Here is a 21,108-nt window from a genome sequence, read left to right as displayed (position 1 = left end):
TATAAAGGTTTAAAATTCACTGAAGAGATTTGATTTACATGTCAATTATTAGCCAATAGCAGGTATTAACAGGCATTTTATTGTCCACTGTGTATTTTAATCCTTGCTAAATATTTTTAACTGAGGATATGTTTTTGCTCAAGTCCTTTTTTATTCTTGGCCTTTTATGGGACATAACTACCTCATCTGTTTTAGACTGTTTGAAGTTATATTTTACATTACCTTGATCAACAATATTTCTTATAGGTGGAACAAAAGCCAATCTGTAGTTATTCCTTAGTTAATTTGCTTTTTATATCATAAGCAACTCCTCTTAGCCAGCCCAAGGCAGTCCCGCTATGTAGGAATGTTGAGTTATTAACATTTTGTACATATATTTTTAGGTTCTGTGCCTCATGCTAAGTGCCTCTACCAGGAACTATTCTTTCTGCATGTGTTCAAGATAATGCAATGGCTTTTGATTACAGAATTTTTCCAAAACTTTCCACATATTCAAATCACCTCCCTACACATTTCTTTTCAAAAGGCAAAGTGCAGCCCACGCTTTAACACAGCAGGCCTGAGTCTGCGTGGCTTATTTTTCCTGTTCCCTGACCTGTTTCTGGTCCTGCCTTCCTTTGCTATTCTGTGACTATCTCCTCCATGGGGTCTTCTGAACTGCAACAGGTCTCTAAGACTCTGCTTCATTTTTGTATAGTCTTTTGGCAGGCTCTAATCAATGGTCTTTGCTATGACCACCCATTTCTCCTGTAATAATAAATAAATACATGTAAGCTTTTTACTCAATCACTTATTGTTTTACTTTCAGTTGGACATTTATATACCTGGATGGCAGCTGATGTCATGGCCTTCCTCATGTAGTAGTTACTGAATAAGTAGCTTTAAAACCATTGGTTTATTGTACTAGAAACTCCTCACCATTCTTGATATCACTTTCTCTTATTTTCCCTATGTTCAACCTAGGTCCCTCCTATAGTGTTGTAACCATATCTCAAATAATTTTCTGTCCTTTCTTTTCATTTCTTTTTAAGGTATCTCAATGAGGTTGGCTTCTCTTTCATTAATGGTAATCTTGCCCTTCAAATTCACTGCGCAGTGGACTGTGTGGCTTTTTTTTTTTTTTTTAAGTCTCCTAACCTTCAGTAGGCCTTTGTCAATGGCAGCTAAAAGTTAAAGGTCCTTCCTGTGGCTTTAAAGGTATTACTGGGTTCTTGTCTCAAATGGAAGTTTTAAAGGAAATCCTACTCTCTCCTAACCCTGGCAACATTTAACTTATGGTTGCTTTTTGTGCATATTACATGACAAAACCCGTGGTGGTTTAAGTCTGACCTGTTCCCCAGTACCTTTATTTTTCTAATCTCTGTCTTTGTCTAGATAATACATCTTTTAGCACAGAAGATGGTTCAGACGGCTTTCCACCTGTTTGTACATGGTCCTCTGAGATTTTCTATCACTGCATCAACATAAAGTTCTTTAGTGATCGGATCTTATCTGTGTTTGTGTCCTTGATGTTGTGTGATACGCGTGATTTTCTAGAGGCACCTAGTGAGTGTTGAGTGCATGACTGAAAGTTTTAGGGCCAAAGGCTTTTCTTAGTGTCCTTAGTGTCCCTAGAAGAGACTTGATTCAGGCTTACTGTCAAAGCACAGGGCTTTTGTATACTGATGAGTAATTAGCTGCAAAAACAATTGGACAACTAGACACCCAGTTCTAACTTTTGTCGTCTTATACTGAAGAAGGTATCTTTGGCATTGGGTTTGCTGGAATGTGGCAACTTAAGTTTTGATAATCCAGTGGTTAGTATAGAAAAGCAAAATAATTCTGTTCATAGGACTTTACAGCACAAAGAATAAATCTAAGGTGTATACATTTAAAAAACGAGGTTGGTTGATGCTGGATAGGTGGCTCAGAAATGAAGAGTACCTGTAGATTTTTCAGAGCACTGGTACTCAATTTCCAGCGCCCACATGGGAGCTCACAACCATCTCTAATTCCAGTTTCAGGGGACCTAGCACTCTCTTCTGATTTCCACCAAGCATGTACACACTGCGTAGACATACATGCAGGTAAAACAGTCATACACATCAAACAAAGCTCCAAACTCCCAAAGAGGAACAATCTGCAACACACGTAAATAACCGCTAGCACTTCCTTCCACACGGAAATACAGTCTGAGAAATTGTCCCAGCCAATGAGAGGGGTCTAAGAAGTTGTAATAACTAAATGCAACATGGCAGAACAAAGTCCTTTAGGGTAAAAGCTAAGCAAGCCTGGCCAACCTGAGCGGTCAGTGTTGATGCTGCTCAGTAGTTACAACACAAGCTGATTCCGCCTCGAGACTGCATGGAGAAAGTGATGGAGCAGGAACAGTGAACCCTGGCATTACCTGATTTTCCTATAAAACTGCAGCTACCATTAAAATGTAATGCTTACTAACAATAAAAGAATGGGGCTGGGAGAAAAAAAAAACCGCTAAGGCTCAAGCAACAAATATAACCTCTTATTTCATTAACTACCCATTGTTCTACAAATAATTTTTCTTAATATAGAGCTTACGCAGGAAACCTTATTGCATTAACTATCCTTTGTTCTAGGAGTAATTTTTCTTAATATAGAGATTGGGTAGGAAAAAATAAGCTATCCAAAATCCTATGAAGATGGTAAAAAAAAAAACAACACAAAAAAACAACAAACCAAATTAAATCAAAACAAACAATAAAATCCCACCACTGATTCAAATGAAAAAAGTATAGGAAATTTCCTGTAATTAGACTACTGGTTTGGAACAATAATTCCCCCTAATTGGATTTGTCAAAGCCCTCCAGGAGGCACTGATTTAATTCAGCTCCATTCAATTCAATACGTGCTTTTTGGGCACCTGCTTTCCAAAAGGTCCTTGGTTTGGCCGAAGGTAGTGGATAGAAAAGCTGGGCGAGACATGATTCCTCAACTAAAGCATACAGTCTCAAGAGCATAGGAGTGCTACAGATCCGCTCCACTTCCGGAAGAAAGAGGGATAAGGTGGGTATTCCTGCTCCAAGGAACGGATGTACTGGGAAAAGCACATCTGTAGGGACACCGAAGAGTTCATCGTTAGCCACAGGAATGCACAGGCATGTAGGGATTGAAGAATACAGCATGGCCAGTCACCCCAGAGCATAAAAGGCACAAGAGCCACAGGACTTGTGAAGGAGGCCCTGCAGTAGCTGGGGATATGGGCAAAGGGTTAGAGCTGTGGTGTTTTAGTGAGAACCGGAGGAGGAAAAGAAAAGCCATGGGGCTTTCATTATCTAGATGGCATCACATGAGACTGTACAAAATGCACTGGGCTACAAGTACATGGTCACATGGTTACCTTGTTATTAAAAATCATTTTCGGGTTTCGTTTATGTGAATTTGTGAGTGTATGCTGCATGTGTGGCGGTGCCTGTGGAGGCCAGCAGAGAATGTTGGGTACTGGGGGCTTGGGGCTACAGGTGCCAGTGAGTCACCTGAAGTAGGCAACAGTCCTATACTCGAACTTCCAGAAAAACAGTAGGAGTCTTAATCCCTGAGCCCTCTCTTCAGCCCACAGACAGGACCTTACTATACTGTCGTGGAGTGTGGGTTGGCACTGGAGGGAGGGTTCTGACACTAGGGCGCCTCTTCAGCTTGCTCCTCATGATGCAAACTGGCCTTGTTCTTCCTATCCTATAAGCCGTTTGCTTTTCCTGACCATAAGCACAGGCCATGGCTATCATATATTTGGTGACATGCATATAATAAAAGTCCTGTACAACTCTTAGGTCAGTGGTGATCACTTATGCTTGGGGCTATTGTCTTCCACTCCTTTCGCCCACTTACGCATCAAGCATTGCGAAGTGCAATCCGCTGGTCAGGGAACTCAAACTTACAACACACTGTTAGAGATTACAGAACATGTAATAATCTGAAGCTATAGCAGGGCAGTCTTTTATTTGAACACTGGGACCCATGGCTGGCTGTGTGAAAGCCTGAGCCTTCATCTCTGAGACACTTGCTCTGTGTGCACCTCACAGAAGTGAACTGAGTTACAATATATCTTTATTTTTCCCTCTAAAATATAGGTAACATAAAGCATGAACATTTTACCTTAACAAAGGAAAAAAGTGGTTAAAAACTTGTAGAGATACTATAGCTCCAAAGCGTTCAGTTTGTACAGAAGTAGCTATGTTATAATGGCGTTTTAATAGTGTGAAATTCCTAATGCATGTGAGTACTATGTTAGAGGACAGCAGACTGTCTCTGTTTTAAATGCTCATGGAAATACATCTACAGTTCAGGCCAACTGGATCACAGACAGACAGACACACGTGCACACACACGCACTACCCCTCTGTTTCCCTTCTCTGTTTATATCTCACACATATACTATTTTCAGTCGTCTTTAATGGACAATTATTTCTCAATCTATCTACAACTTCCAAGACTTTAACAACCACATCAGATCTTGCCTTCCCCATAAGCATTCCTTGGTAGCCTCAGCTTATCACTCGTTCCCCAAGTTATAGCAACAGGGCCTGTGAAGGTCTTTGCCGGTGGTGTCTTTTCCGAAATTGTCCTGCTGAAGTACCCTCCCTCAAACATAGCACTGCTCATGCCACACCCTGGTTCAAGTCACAGACAGATCCCAGTGGCTGCGTGCTAACTTATCCACTATTGCTTTGGTGTTTCTAATCCAGATTTTCCATCATTGCCACAGCTTCCATGTTTACACCACCCTCAGTCTTTGGCGCGTTTCCTTCAACTCTTCTCCCTGCCTGGGCTTTCTAGTCTTACTGTGTGTTCTTATCTGTCTTCCTTGCTGTTATTCAGGTTACTGACATGCATGCCTATCCTTTCGATCAGGCCATACACCTGCTCTTGGAGGTCTGGTCTTGCTATTTCCACTCTGTGGTCTAGTCATGGTTATTGGAGAGCCTCTCAATTCCAGACACAACAAAGTATTCAGAGTAGAGAGATGGATAAGTCATGATGCTCATCCTCAGGGACCTCCACCATTCAAACAGGGAGGCAAGCACAGTGACAGTCTTGACTCAAGACATTACATGTAAACTTAGGGCTACTGGCGAGATGATAGTCACAGTGGAGAAGTTGGTGGAGAAGGCAGGAGGGGATGGCTCTTAGGAGCAGGCTGAGCTGTGACTTTCAAAGGGATATACTATCAGAAGGCAGAGAGAAGCACAATGCAGTTGAGGGAATGTTAGAAAGATGGACATTCTGCTCTGGAAAATAAATTTTAATTCTCCTTTAGAATGCAGAGGGGAAACATCATTCAAAGAGTTACAGAGTATTGTAGGGGCTTAGAATGCTATTTTTACACTTTTACACAAATTATCTCTCTTTGTCCCAAACTATTAGACTATCTTGTATCCTCCCATGTGGAATTTATCTCTATAAAGAAGAATGTGAACTTTGAAGACAGACTATAAGTAAGCACTTTCCAATCTCATCCCCTTCAGCATAGTCTTTAACACATAGTAGGGAGTTTGCAATTCTTTTAATTTCATCACCAGCTTTTATCCCAGTAGCTGTATGCTCAGTGTTTTAGAGGGAATTTTATTAGAATATGTTAGAAGAATTGAACAATGCTGAGTCAAGACAAAACAGAAATTCATGTTCTGTAGAGATGTTCTGGCTTAATAGTTTTGCCTCTAGAACAATTTTATTTGCTGTTCAAAGACAATTTAATACAAACTGTTTCAAATGTCATGTCCTAGCATATTTATAGCTGGTGATAATTGAATAACCAAAAGTAAAATCACAAGCATGGATTTACAATAATGGTTATTGGATTTGTCTCTCAGAACTGCTTGGGGAGGCCTCCTCCACAGACTGTCTGGTCATCCCCATCTTTCTGTAGTCTGTTGAGCAAGACAATAATTATAGTGTGATGACATATTCTCTCAGCAGACTGAGTATGTCCTGGTGATCAATACTGATAGCTAATCCAAAGAAATGAAGGGGAACGAGAGTGAAGATGGGGAAGGTAGCACTGTATTTCATCAGTGTTATGTCAAACCATGGCAATGACACCTTAGAAAAGAAAGAAAGAAAAAAGGGACGGAAAGAACCAACCCAAGATTCCACTCTAATGAACAAGACTCGCTGTGCTTCCTATTCATGTTGGAGGCAGAAAGAAAACTAAGACTAAACAAAGACTATGATTTAGGTAGACATACATAGAGACAAAAATATATAAAGATAAGACTGTGAAGAGTTTGAGAAGAGTACATAAAGATGCTGGTGGCAGAAAAAAAGGATCAGAGTCTGAGGAGATGGCTCAGTTGGTAAAATGCTTGCCATGTGAGCATGAAGGCCAGGTGCAGTGGTACACACTGGTAATCCTGGCACGGAGGAGGTGGAGACAGGGGATCCGTTCAGTGAGCATCAGGCCAATGAGAGTATCTGTCTAAAACCAAAAAACGTAGACAACATCTGAAGAATGACATCCAACACTGACTTTTGGCCTCCATGTGGACATGGACCTGTGTACAGCATGTACACTGCAAGCATGTCAACATGGACATACATGTAAATACATATGTATATATATTTTCAAAAAGATAGAAAAGGGATCAAATAAAAAAAGACACTGAAGAGGATGGAGTGAAAAACAATGACTCTTTGAACGTCCTTGAATGGCTATGTGACTCCTGGTTCTCTCATTGGGGGGTGTTAACACCCATTGCCATGTGCATTCATCCTTGTTTATTGGTGGCCATGGTGGTGGGTGGGGTATACATCTGTTCATTTTAATCGATAAATGTCACCACAGTCCACAATCTTATTCTTTTATTCATAGGTGGAGAGACATGTGCCAGCAGTCTTGCTGTCAATATCGTTTGTATTAGGGGTGAAAAGAACAAAGAAAGAGCCGTCTTTAAAGGACAGCAGGCCCAACAGCAATGAGCAGGCAGAGCACACACAGGCCTAGACATGCTATGTGCTCTAGGTGACTGCGTCTATGCAGAGAGATAGTTATAGAACTATGTTCCAATGAGAACTCAATTCCCCGAAGCCAGTTCCCTTTGTCAGTGACCTATGTGTCATTTGTATTTAGCTAGCATTTCTCAGACTTTGGTTTGGAAACTCAGTTCCTTCCTGGTCTTCATTTGAAACAGTCTAGGTCCAGGCGTGGTGAGATGTAACTGTTATCCGAGCTACACTGGAGGCTGAAGAAGAAGGCTAGCTCAAGCACAGAAATTCCCGGGCAACCTATTATAGACGCTATCTCAAAACAACAGCCACAAAAGCTCTTACATTAGTCTGGGGATGTCACTGACAGCCACTGTCCCATCATGCGTCTCGCTCTCGCCATCTTCCTCTTCTTCCTCGCTACTCTCCGACTCCTCGCTGGAGGAAGAGTAATCCGTCACCTTCTTCAGTGGGCGATTTGTTTCTTCAATCCGAAGTTCTCTTAATTCTTTGGCTAATGCCGTCAGATCCTACAAAAGAAAAGTTTGTAAGCACATGAAGTGTAGTTCCAACTGAAGCTGTATCTCCCAGCCAGTCATCGCTCCAGCTTAAGCAACAAGAAAAAAAAGAAAAAAAAAAAAAAAAGAAAAAAAAAAAAAGAAAGTAAGAAGCTCTAGAGAGAACTGTGACATACACAGTTACTGTATGGAACTAAGAAAACAATGTTTGTGGTGTGTAGGAGCTAAGAGACGGGAGATGAAATCAATTCAAACTTTGTTCAAAACCAATGGCTATCCTGGGACTGACTACGCATGTGCACATATGTGCATGCCATGCTGTGTGCATGCACATACGTACAGATGTTGCGTTTTCTTGTTATTTTGAGAGGGTGAAGTTGGTCACCCTCAGAGTTGAATGGGAAAATGGGATTAAAATTTGTTCCCCAAGTATCCTGGAATTCTTGCCCAAAGCCATGATGATGGCTTTTCTTCCATTGTGAGGGCTACTGGATTGAAAACTAGCATCACTCATAGAACAGAGTTTCCAAGGTTCATTTGGTGTGAAATTATTCCCCAAAGAGCAAAGATACTACATCAAATGACAGCCCACCCCAAATCCTAATGCCACTGAAATTTAGAGCCACAGAGCTGAGTAAATCAAGAGGAATAACAAACAAACAACAAACAAACAAACAAACAACAAACAAACAAGTCTCTTCCAGAACGACAGGTGTTTCATTTTTAACTTATAAATTCCAGTCACCTGGCGGAAACCCTTACAAAGTAATGCTGAGATGAATGTGTAAACACCCAAAGGAAGAGATAGTTTTCCAGTTCTCCATGAGTGTGATGAGACCTCTAGCCTTATGGATGTGATGAGGCAGGGCTTAGTCACCAGGCAGAGGGCAGGGCGGTGTGCTCAACATCTGACTACCTCTGATGGACATGCTTTCAGAGCAAGGCGGAGGGAGGCAGTTCTGCAGAAGCATGGCCGCTCTACTTTGCATGGGTTAAACTGCCCATGGCACGAAGCATGCAAATGAGGAAAAAGCAATTTGACATTGGTCTTACCATTTCTCCCTATTTAGGGACCCATGTGGGAATCAGAGCATTCAGCAAGAGACAGGGAGTTAGGGAGAAAAAAACTCGTTGAAAAATACTAAATCCCACATTTATTTTTCCCAAAAAAATTGGCCATATTCTCTCTTTATTTCAGTCCAGAAATGTATTTGTCCAATTTACCTGATGTAGGATTAACCCCAGTGACATAAATGATATTGGCTAATTGACCCCAATTAGAAGAAAAATTATGATAAACATGCATAGTTAATGGTAATTGAAATTTTGAGGCACCCATATGCCATGGCATTCCGGTACTGTGGCTGCTTGTCAGGCACCATTATTTTGGTAAATGCCCAGGGAGCAATCACTTTGGTGCTTCCCTGGAATTTAGGAAATTCAAGCAGTCAAGTGAATGTGTCAGAGTCATTCCCTTTTAATTTCATGTCTCAAACAGAAAGCAGGCATGTCTTGAAGCCACCTGAATGAAGGCCCCATGAAGGGCAAGCTTCTGGAAATTCCAACTGCATATTCTATTCATAGTCACGCTTGCTGGGGCGTTCCCATCCATGCACACTCCCTCAAACACACAACCCCAGTCTCCGCCCTCTGTGAAAGTAAATATAGACTTGGATCCAAAAGGCTTAACAGTGTTGAAAGAAAACATACTATGAAAGGGGAAAGCCTCCTCACACACATAGACCTTTACTCATGTCTCCTTTCTTAAGCAATGCACCCAAACCAGGAAAGGCTAAGAACTTAGTTTCAGCCTTCTGTGTGTTTCCTCTTGATTGCTACTGATTCATTTATCTTTTTTTTTTTCACACAAAAAGATTATGGAGAACATGCTAGATGGGGCACAATGGGAGCGAACTGTTAACACGTTTGTCAAGACTCTGAAAGCAAGAGGACACGGTGAGCTTCCGAACTAGCAAAAATGACAAATTAGACACAAGTACTGCATACTTTGATTTTTATAAGGGAAGACCATCAAAGAACATAACTAACATTTAAAATGTTACTTATCATTAAAAACTATACTTTATTATAATTTAAAGAGAGAATATGGTTTAAAGGAGTTTGTTTCCACTATCAAAAAGTATGAGTAAAATATAATACTATTACTAGTAATCATTTAAATTAATGATGCATTTCCCCCCACCCCGGGGCATGTCCTTCTTATCTCTGACATTTCAGAACAAGTTAAGAGAGATTTTTACAAATCAAATCTATGTAGAATTATTTAGTAAGTCCATAATCTGATCACTGTCAAGAAAGTTTTACTTGTTATAATGACCTACATTTCCATATATACTGTATTTAGCAATGCTTTAAAATTATGACCTGCTTTATAATTTTGGTTTTTAATAAGAATTTTAACTTCTGTGTTATTAAAAGGCTCTTCCGTGAAAAATTAAAAATAACTGCAAATCTATTTTCAGTTTAATTGGTAAGAGCTTGGAGAGCGGGCACAAATGAAAATTTCAAGGAAGCAATAATGAGTAATCAAAAGCAATCCCCCTGAAGAAAAATAATCTCCCGTTGCCAGTAGCCTCTGTGGCTAGCTGAACTTTTGTTTCTAATTGGCTCATTATGAAGAAAATGGACGGTATCAAAATTACAGAAAATAGATGTGACGCAATATTGTCACCACTGGATTCATATCGTTTTCATACACTTCATTCTCTTAGAATTTCAATTTCCTCTATATAATGAGCCTTTTATGGTAATTTACTGCTTGGCTGTCTCAAGCCTGAAGCTAAAAAGCATGAAGAGGGGGAATAAAAGTGTTATTTAGCATGAAAATATTTGAGAAGGCATTAACTAAAAGAGAAATATGGCAAAAATACTGCACCGTTCGTTGTTCCCTCTCCCATAAGACAGTGCAAATGCTAAAGCGTAGGAGGCTCTTAACCAAAGGTGCCTCGGATACAGCATTTCTTAGCTCCTTCATGCTATAACTCTTCATCCTGGTGAGCTTGTTTCATCTGACAGTTCCATATGGTTTTAGTCAAAATATGCACATTTTAGTGTTCTTTTTTTTTTTGAATAATGTAGTCAATTTAAGTTTTACTTCCACTGGTTGAGCCATTATATTGTTAAAGAATTTTAATCTGGTCTCTTTTATGTGTTGTATTTACCCCCTTTTTAAAGGAAAGCTACAAGAATGCCACTGGAGCAACTCTTAATGTCAATGGACTCATCTGAAGGAAAAGAAGTCCAGCTTATTAATTAACTTATTATTTAAGTTTCAACCTACCTCTGGGTGATTTTAGAAAATTTCAGATTTTTTTTAAATGCCCAATTAAATAAAAACAAAACAAAACTAACCACACAGCCAACGTTTGCTTCTGCACATAGACTTCATGCCACACATTCGGTTATGAGAAAGTAAAAGGTATCTGTTTTCAAAAGTTGCATTCAGTGACTGCAGAGTGTTGCAAAATTTCACAGTTCTTCAGGAAGTAATGCCACATTACCAGCTAGCTACCCTTTGCGATTCACTGCTATGAAAAACTCAACTACCGATGTAGCAATAACAAGACGTAAGTTTGAAAAATGTGTTTGAAGACTTTTTTTCATTTCATCTAGGGTTATCCAAGTAAGAAAACAGTTGCAGAAGGAAAGCCATATCAAAACAGGAATGGAAATAGATGGGAAAGCTGAGGTCAAGACCTCTCAACAGTAGCACCTTTACCACTGGGGCCAGGAGAATTTTTGTCGTGAGGAATTCCTGTGTAAGTTATAGGATGTTTAGCTCCAACCCTTTTGTGTATACACAGCTGCCAGTAGCTTTGCCTCGTATTTTCTCGTGTAATGACTAAGACTGACTTTAGATTTTGCTGAACAGCTAGGTGAAAGAGGGGTAGCCATCATGGCTAAGAACTGCTGGCGTAGACAGGATTATTTCCCTGTGTTTTGAGTGGTCCAGGCCAGTGATAATTAAAGTTCACTGAGGGCGTTTGCTCTGATACACAGCCCCAGAGATTTTGGCATAAAATTTCCCCCTCTCATCTCTATCTGATTGTGGCATGGCACACCAAAGTAAATGATGTGATTTTCAAATCCTAGAACATCCAGGGTTACCAGATTAAAACCTTTGAGAGAACTTTCCTCCTGACAGCCTCCTCCATGCCAATTTCTGGACTCTGCAATGCCTTACATTGTTCATACGAATGCTGCTTAAATTGACAGCTACAGTACCCAGTACTAGAAAATAATTTTCTTTCTTGATCTGCTCTGGGTGACTGATATAAAGTTGTGACAGCCTTTCTATCCCTCTTACTACTGTAGGAAAAAGCAAGGCCATGGCACGCAGTGGTGAGAAGAAGCAGCCTCTCTGCTGTAGATGTGTGGAGAAACATTGCTTTATAAACGGCAACCCCTTAACCAGGAGAGTGACTTTCCGAATTGCTGTAAATGGTGAGGTAGTCACGGCTGAGCTTGAGAACCAGCGTCACAGAACCGTGTTTCCCTGCTTGCAAAATCAGTTCTGTGCCTATGGCCCAAACCTGAACAATCACATCTGTTTTCTATAGCATTCTCCACTTGAAAAAATGCCTCAGTACACATGACCTTAAGGACCCTAAACAATCGTGGAGGTAGAGGAGGGCAGGTGTTTTTAAATTGGCTGAGATTATGAGGACTTACCCTAGCCAGCATCCACTGGAGGGAGAAAAGGCTGAAGTGTAGCTTGCTGACCCCTGAAGCTAGTGCTTTTCCACATAATTTCACAAAAAATATACTTTGCAGAGCCCTAGCCTCAAAGCTGTAGTGGCGAGCCTCCCATTCCAGGTATCTGGGACTCGTTGCAAGGCCTGCCTGTTTAGAGCCATTTCGCTGTGCTGTGTTCATGCAGGTCTGACAAAACAGCAGTGAGGCAGTCGTCTTTCTCAGCAAGCTATCTACAAGGGACACAGCCATCTATTTTTCTAATGGAAAATGCCTCCACAGATAAGGAAAAAGATCACTTAACTCGCCAGGATTCATTCGCTAAGGGTGATGTTGTTGCCTATGGTGTTGTTAATGTCCCACAAAATTAATCTAACAATACCCAGTAACTCCTTGTTCCCAAATTACACACTGTAAATTTGGGATGTGCTAGAATTATGCCTCGTTGTGTTGTTAGTAAAAATGCTGAGAGTCATCTCCAGCAAGGCTGGAGAACAGGTTTGTTATTAGAAGGCACTGGAAAGAGAGACCACACCATTAACAAAACACTAATACCTGTTGTTTGCCCAGCTGGGACACTGGGACAGCAATGTTTTTGTTTAGTAGGACTCTGGAGCATCTTATGGGTATGCCCGGGGGTCTGAGGCTGGCTCCTGTTGAAGGAGCTCTCCTCCCTTAAACAAGGCTGTATATAAGACTTTTCCCACAGTCCCACTGGCCTCCTTTCTAAATATTAACATTAGGAAATGCGTTTAATATTCACATCTCATGAAAGAATGAGCAAGAAAAGGCAGTAAGTACTAACCTCATCTATAGCTTTCTTATAGCTCTGTGAAAAGAGGAACCAGATCCAGAAGAATCCACAGGCAGGGAAAATCCAGAAGGAAAGAAGCAGGTTAGACACACAATTGGCATTGTTAATAGAAAACTGACACAAAGACAGGTTCAAGCCAGAACAATGCACATTTCCTTTGTTATTACTTAACATTTTCCTTACTTTAAGAGGCAAGGAATAGTAAATGAAAGAGGCATTCATTTAGAGGACAGCATCTCAGAACATCCAGATTAATTTTCTACTTTCAGCCAGCATGCCCTTTCCTTTGCTTTCCTTTTCTTTCCATTCCTTTCCTTATTTTCCCTTTCCTTTTCATTTCATCTATCTATCTATCCATCCATCATCTATCTATCTATTTGAGACAGTGTTTCATGTATCCTAGGGCAGCCTTAAACTCATTATTCGGCCAAAGATGACTTTGAACTTCTGATATGAGCCATCATGCTTGTTTTATGTGGCGCTGGGGATTGAATCCAGGCTTCATCTGTGCAGAATGAGCACTTAACCAACTGAGCTACATCCCTATCCCATATCCTTTCTTTCTTTCAAGCTGCTTGGTGTTGGGCCTAAAGGAATTCCACCCCCCCCAAACTCTGACACCATTACTAAAGTAGCCATTGCCTCATCATCCTGCCAGAAGGAACAATTGGTTATCTATCTATACCAAAGGGCATGCTGGGCTGTAGGCTCCCTCAGGCTCACAACTTCCTGTGGCTATTCTCAACTTCTCACTCAGCCCTCTATTCTAAACTTCTCTAACTCACAGGCTTCCCTTCCCCCACCTTCTCACTCCCATACAACCCTGCCATTTCAGCCATGCTCTTGTCTACACCTCTTGCTCCACCCTATCTCCTTTGCTAACACTTCCTTGGTCTTCCTCTCTCACTCTCCTCAGGCTTTCTCTGATGGTCTGGCCCAGTCTTGCCAGCCTTTCTCTCCCTACTTTGGATTCTTCCAAACACCTCTGGTCATTTGCTCCTTCATATCTACAACAAAAACCATCTCCTCAAACATACCTTGGAGCTGTTATCAGTTTATACATCTGATGCTGAAACGCCCTGTTTATATACACTTGGGCCCTGCATGTTCCAGCAATGACACCGTATTCAGATAACCACCCCCCGTGCCACAGCATACTAAATTTGGGACCAGAAAAGACTAGTCCTTAAGGCCTGACAAATAGCAGAAGACTGTCATGATAGTTCATATGAAAACCCGTGTGGAGAGTGGATGAAGCAGTGTACAGGAAGAGCCTAGGTGTTCTGAACTGCTACTTTTAACATTTTTTTTTTTTGTCAAAGTGCTGAGCAAATATTGTGGGTTTGAGCTATTTCTTTCTTTTTTATTTTTTACAGAAATGTTGCTGAGAACAAAAGCACTAAAAGTCAGATGAAGCAGCCTAAGATCCACTCAGTTCCTTGCTAATCATGTATGACACAGTGGTCTTCTTTGTCCTCTGTTTTTTTGTTTTGTTTTGTTTTATTTTATTTTATTATTTTTTTATTTTTTTGCTTTGAGCCATGAATGCAAGGCCAACTACATTATATTGGGATCCTTAGGTAAGTGAAGAGTTCAAAGTTCTTAGGAAGCAAAGCACTCACAGCTGGCCTACTGGGCCGCGTGATGTCTCTGGATTCTTCTGGTTTCACCTTGGAAGGCTCATGGGGCAGCACAGGCGATCCTTCTGACTTACTGTTGGCTGGAGGAGAGAACAGGGACAAGAAAGAAAGTGTGACCATTAGAAAAGCCTGCCTTGCCTTCTGAATGAGTGACTGGAGAGACCCTACCCACTAGGTAAGCCCATGTATATCTACGGGAAAACAACAAATGCTCAGAAAAACAAATCCAGAAACAACCTGGGCCTGAAACCCAGAGGCTGACAGGAGAAATGAGACCTGCAGCGTGGGCTGCATGCAGTACTGCCATTTACCCAGTGCTTCCTGGATCTCGGGCACGGCAGCAAATGCTTTCTTTCTCTGTTGTTTATTGCAAGCAGTCCTTGCTCCAACCCAACGGTGTGGCACTATCTTCTTATTCTCTACATGAGTACAGACTTGACAGATGACACACCTGACCCGAGGTAACATTAAAGCTGTGACCTTAGTTGGGAATCCTTCTGAATTTTGTAAGTCCTCTTCAACCTTATTTCAAATGAGCTTCCAAATTAAAATTCTAGGCGCATTTTCCTCCCCTATCATCTCTTCATCACAACAGGCTATTCTGATGGAAGTTTATGAAGAATATAATAAGATTTATTTGATGGAATGAGTTTTAAGAGGGGCTGCAAAGTGATCTGAGGTTTATAAGGAAAAAGGAATGATGCAGGATGAGGGAGGTGTTGATGATAAAGGTCCCAGGAATAGAGGGAGAGCTGTGGAACAAGGCCTGGGTGGGGTTGGAGGGAAGAGTCCCAGCAGCCAGAGTGAGAGCCACTGTGTTGTTCATGTCATAGGTAGAGCAGCAGGAGAGCTCAGAGTTTCTTGTTTGGCGTGAATCCCCAGAAAGGGATGGTTTGTAGTCAGAAGAAGTAGGGGGATGAAAGAAAGAGTATAAGAATTAAATTTGAACTTGTTCAGAGAATTAAAACGGAGTGGGTAACCCTGATCTTCATTACAATTTGCTCTAAAGAAACAAAGACTCCAACGGACATTTAAAAAAATATTGATGGAATGGCAGCTGTCTGGATCAGTGTCACAACGACACACAGCACTCTGGGACAGACCACCGATGTCAGGGAAATGCTGAGTCAGCTGTGGGACAATCCAGACTCAACCTGAAGTCATGGGTGTCACATGTTAGAGTTCAGACTTTAAAAATGATGTAAACAGAGATTTTACTTAACTGAAACCCAAAAGGCTGATAGAGGAGGTAAACTATGGTCGTGTCTACTAAAGGGGCCATGAAGGAAATTAGTGGTTTTCTTCTGGGAGAGTAACTTATCAGCACATTAATATTTATCAACTTGTACTTCAGAAAGTCTGGTATTAATTACTAGTAACCAAATTTATCTTCTGAAGAAGGAGACACAGAAAGAGTGAATTTTGACTAGTTAGAACAGTATTTTGCTAGGTATTACTTAATTATATCATGTTCTTCCCATGTGTTTTTTTTTTTTCATTACTGAAAACTAGGTGATGATGAATGCTTTGAATTTAATATTAGGATATGTTATATATATATATATATATATATATATACACACTTCTTTTTTTTTTTTTTTTTACTTAACTAGTAGAAACAACCAGAACATTGTCTTTAAGGTAAATGTATTTCCTTCTCTCTTGAGTATTTATCTTATATTGTTTTTTTAGGAAATTTCATTTTGAGAAATACCTAAGATCAAGAAGCATGCTTGGAATCCCGGAAGGGACTTCTGGCACCATGGGACCTAGACAGTAGGGTGCATGAGACTGAAAATGAGGAGTCAAATGGAAATGGACATTTGGGGAACTGGGAAGTAACCATATTTTGTAATAACACCTCTGCTTGGAGATCTGTCTGGAAAACACTGCAGACTGAAATTTTCGATAGGCCAACAGGATTGCTGTTCACACTCTGATGTCACACGCACAGTGAGGGATGGTAGACCATTCCCTTCAGGAGACACAAGCACGAGACGCCAGATGATTTCCAGCCTCGTACAACATCAGCCGCCCTGCTGACAGAGTGAGGAAGTACCCCCCGCCCCCGTCTCCCGCCCGTTCTGTCCATAGCTTTCTGCCCAGGCGTGACAGAATGGAGACTTACCCCGAACTCTGGTTCGCTCGCTGGATCCGGCTTGCGACCCAGGCTGAGAGCCTCCTTGGGAGCTGGGTTGGGAGCTGGGAGTGCTGGAGCTGGAGGAACTGCCACTGCTGGTCCTCTGCAAGGGGCTCTCCAGGACGGGCTCTGTTCTGCGGAGATCAGGGTTGCTGCATGGACGGCAAAAAGCAACGGCTACAGGTCAACATTCGAAATATGCAAGGCGCTGCATTAACAACTCAGCAGCAAGAAAACAAATTCCCAGGCTTTAAAAATGAGCTACACACTTGAATAGACATAAAAAAAAGACACATAGAAAGCTGTATATAAAAATGCTCAGCATCACCTTACTTTTATTGAGTTTATTGAGATGGTTTTGCAAAAAGAATGATAGCCATTGCTGCTGAGGATGCTGCAAAGGAAATCCTCATATACTCCGTTGGTAGGATGCAAATTAGCATAGCCAGTATGGAAAAATACTATGGGGATCCCTCTAAGAATTATTAACAGGTCTACGACGTGACCAACAATTCTGTTTCTGTGTATACATCTAGAGGAAACCGTATGAAAAAGATGGATGTATTCATTGTTGCACTATTTGAAACGGCAAAACATAGAATCAGAATATATCCACAGATGCACCAGTGGAGAAAGAAAATATGACATATTTTTCATAAGCGCAGCACATACATATTTTGTCTATCTGTATATACAAGAAGACATGCTCTGCATGATCTCACATATGCATGGGCACAACTCAGGGTAGCAGAGAGTACAGCGTGGCTTATCAGCAGCTGTGGGGTTTGGTGAGGGGATAACGAGATGTGAGCAACGAAAGTTTCAAACGGACAGGACGAGCAAGCTCTGGAGCTCTGTCGTGCACTGCGGTGCCTTTCTTTAGTGTGCGAGGTTAAAGCAGAATCTTTTTCAGAAAAGATCTCATTGTCCACATGACTGCTGTACCACAGCCAGCCTTGAAGCAGATCCTAAACGTTTTCATGCCCCAGAAAGGTAACTTTTTGGGTTCCCAATTTACACATCCATCAGAATATCACATGGTACGCGTAAATATACGTAGGTTTTACTTGGTGTGCATTAACAAGGCTGTGTGTGGAAGGGTTAATGTGCTGTTGGCAGAGACTCCTGAGACCCTGTACTCAAAGGGCCGGGGAAGACGGAAGCCACGCCTTCCTGGTGCAGCTATAGCCAGCTGCTGGAAGGGCAGGGGAGGAGCTCCACACTCAGTTCTTGGGTCAACACACTGGAAGCAGTAGCTCTGAGTGACTGCTGCTGAAGCTCATGAGCACCAGGATTTCTTTCGATAAAAATGATGCTGTTTAGTGTATAGTAACTATTTTTGTGGGAACTGTTTGTATCTACAGGGTTGAAATAAATTTGGGTCCCAAATGCAAATCCCCCCAAATGAGAAAATGCTTAAAATGAAAAATATTTCTTTCCTAAGTATCTTACATCATTAACTTGTTACTTTTCGTAGAAAACAATTGTCTCTAATCCTCAAATAATGACTTCTCCCCCAACGCTCTCTTTTATGAAACAGTAGTGATCAAGGAATTACTAATAAATTCCCAAATTATTTGCTGTAAAAGCTATTATAACCAAACATATTATCGACCTAAGAGTGGTGGATGGTTCTAAAGTTGCTTATACAGTTCTGATTTTGTGAAATGATGATGTCACCTTCTTTGTATTTAAAAAAGTATTGAGAGAATGTTGGTGGGACATGCTCTGAAATGTTCTCTATGGTGGCTGTGGTGACATTATTCAGTTACTTGCTCTATTGAGCTTTCCTTTGAGTCCTCAGTCAAAATCTTGTTGACTCACACCTACAGTGAGTCCTGGGTTAGGATGAAGACTAGAGCAGGCCAGGCAAGGAGATACATGTGGCAGAGATGATAGTTAACAGGCTGCAACCCTGAGAGCTATGTGAAAAGCGACTATAAATGCCATTGCTGTTTGGGGGTAATTCACGCGCACTGAGGGGTCACAGGTAGCGTTAGAGAGGAGTGAGACATTCTGGGAACCTGGCATAGTACCAGAAAGACCGGGCACAGCCCGAGCGGAGACAAAAGCTGGTGTTTTTCTTATGCACATGGATGGATGTTAAGAAGGGGCCAGCAGGACAGATCACCAAGTCTGTGGCAGGAAACAGGAGGTGCAGGTCGGAAGAGAAGGATGCATCGGCCAGCACGAGCTCTTAATGCTCTCTGCCTCCCATCATGGGCCCACTGTGAGTGCCTAGTTATAGGAGAAAAGGATGAACAGACAGAAGGCTGCAGGCATGTTAGGGGTCCTGGCTATTTGCAGAAATATCTGGGATGCACATGCGTTTCTGATGAAGCTCGGAGCTTCTTGTAGTATGACTCTAATTAGATCCCATGAGCATTTAAATCCTGACTTGGGCCTCATTAGCACAGGTCCTCTTCAGTCCAGCTTGGCATCCCAGACACTGATTGTATTAAGCTGCTACTCTTGCTGCCTCACACTAAGAAATACTTCGTGTCTGTGTAACGACATGGAGGAACAGGAGAACTTAATATTTTTTTTTAATTAAAAATATGAGTAATGTGACAAACTGTCATATGATATTTTTCTTTTCCCTATTACATATATATGCTCTGCCTTACGGGCTGAAAGGTCTGAAAGAAATGTTCATAGGGATTCAACTTCAGAATTCCATTAAATAAAAGATTTCCCTTATTCACATATTAACCAAGACTACTTGGATCTATGCAGGCAAAAACTGAAAATTATCCAAATACATTTCTTTAAATGTTGACTTTAAATTTACACATTTTCTATCCAGGAAACAGTGATGTTTGCTTTATAAGACCAACATTGAGGGACTACGTGGCAATTATCCTATGTACTTAAATTGTGTAAAAAGTCAAAACAGAAAATAAGAATTACAACATGATTTTTTTCGCCCAAATTCTTGGGCCAAGTCTATAATTAACTGGCTGACTGCCAAAATTCTCTTTACTTTGTTCTTTGACAACATGGCCAATAAGGAAAATTACTATGAGATTTGGAATGGGACAAGGAATATTTAATCACTGATGATTAATATTTTGTTTGTTTGTTTTCTGACTGGGTATTTCTGGCTTTATGTAAATCTTTTCATTCTAAAAGTATTTAAACATTTTAATCTGGTTTAAGAAAGACACACAAATCAAATGAAATATTAAAGTGTCCAGAAGTTTTAAAATAGCACTATTTTTACGTGATCAAATAAATCTTTCTTTAAGATCTGCTGATGACTCTCATATAATGAGGCCATTGACATCCAGGAGCATGTGGGTCCTGGATGTGAAACTTGAGCTTAGCCAATGCCCTGTTTCACAGGCAGGAGTTAAAAGGGCAGGAGACTGTGCCATCACCCACTCTTACCCCTGGAAGGAAGCTGTCAAATGCTGTTTCTAGGTGAGTGGGAAGCATTTGGGATACAGATAAGTCCCATAGGATCACATCCTTTAAAAGACAGTGAGTGCAGCACGGCAGAGGTCAATGCCTTCAAGAATAGGAAGGACTGTTAACAGAACCATAGAACAGGGTGAGAAAGCTAGGGACAAAATGGTGTCCTGTCAGGCAGGCTACCAGAGTTCAAATCCCACTCCTACCACCTCTTTGACCCAGTGGGCAACTTTCTAAAGCTCTGTTTATTTCAGCCCCGTATCTATAAAAGGAGAGTGATGAAAAGTCATAACCTTGGAGTCACTCTATGGTTTTAACAGTTAATATTTGTAATGCTAGTTGGTAAGATGGCTTAGAGGGTAAAGACACTTGCTGCTGTCCTACCATGGCGACCTGAGTTCAATTCCTGGGACCCACAGACAACCAACTTCACCAAGCTATCTTCTGACCTACACACACCTACACACACACACACACACACAATTTAAAAATATCTGTAATACAATGAAAATCCTATGTAAGTGCTCCAGCGCTGTTTATTAAATGCTGAAATAAATACAAGTTGCCTCAGAAAGAGAAGACAAGGTACTGAAAGGCCTGCCTGTAAATACTTGTTGTTCTCAGGCAGCAAAAGAGTGAGATAATGGAGAGGTAGTCCTATGAGAAGCAAGTGTTCCCAGAACAGCAAGTTTTTGTCTTTCTTGTATTAGCCACACACACTCAAGTGCACACCCTGACTCTGGATTCTTCTGTTCAGGGCTACTACATAGTTACTATCTATTCAAGCACATGCTTTTCAAATTGTTATTGATTATCACTCTATGACACTTGCCCCCAGGATCTGGGATTCACCATTATAAAATTGAGGAAACACAATACAAACTTCTTACCCTTCAGGCTCTGTCTAATCTTCCTCTTTTGTTCAGTTAGCAC

General features: G+C 41.1%; 1 protein-coding gene across 7 annotated transcripts in view; it reads right to left on the bottom strand.

The window, feature by feature from the left end:
- Tnik (TRAF2 and NCK interacting kinase) overlaps nucleotides 1–21,108 on the bottom strand; it is a 427,262-nt gene that overhangs the window by 35,736 nt on the left and 370,418 nt on the right. For 4 of the 7 annotated variants that reach the window (XM_060378161.1, XM_060378162.1, XM_060378165.1 and 1 more), the window contains 4 exons: nucleotides 16,750–16,913; nucleotides 14,604–14,701; nucleotides 12,973–12,996; nucleotides 7,282–7,466 (listed from right to left, as the gene is read on the bottom strand). In XM_060378161.1, coding sequence (XP_060234144.1) covers nucleotides 7,282–7,466; nucleotides 12,973–12,996; nucleotides 14,604–14,701; nucleotides 16,750–16,913 — 471 coding nt within the window. The remainder of the gene's footprint in view (nucleotides 1–7,281; nucleotides 7,467–12,972; nucleotides 12,997–14,603; nucleotides 14,702–16,749; nucleotides 16,914–21,108) is intronic. The other 3 variants (XM_060378163.1, XM_060378164.1, XM_060378167.1) reach the window with 1 other exon arrangement.

The sequence above is a fragment of the Meriones unguiculatus genome, chromosome 2, assembly GCF_030254825.1.
Source record: "Meriones unguiculatus strain TT.TT164.6M chromosome 2, Bangor_MerUng_6.1, whole genome shotgun sequence".
Taxonomy (NCBI): Eukaryota; Metazoa; Chordata; class Mammalia; order Rodentia; family Muridae; genus Meriones; species Meriones unguiculatus.
This window is presented reverse-complemented; position numbering and strand designations above follow the sequence as displayed.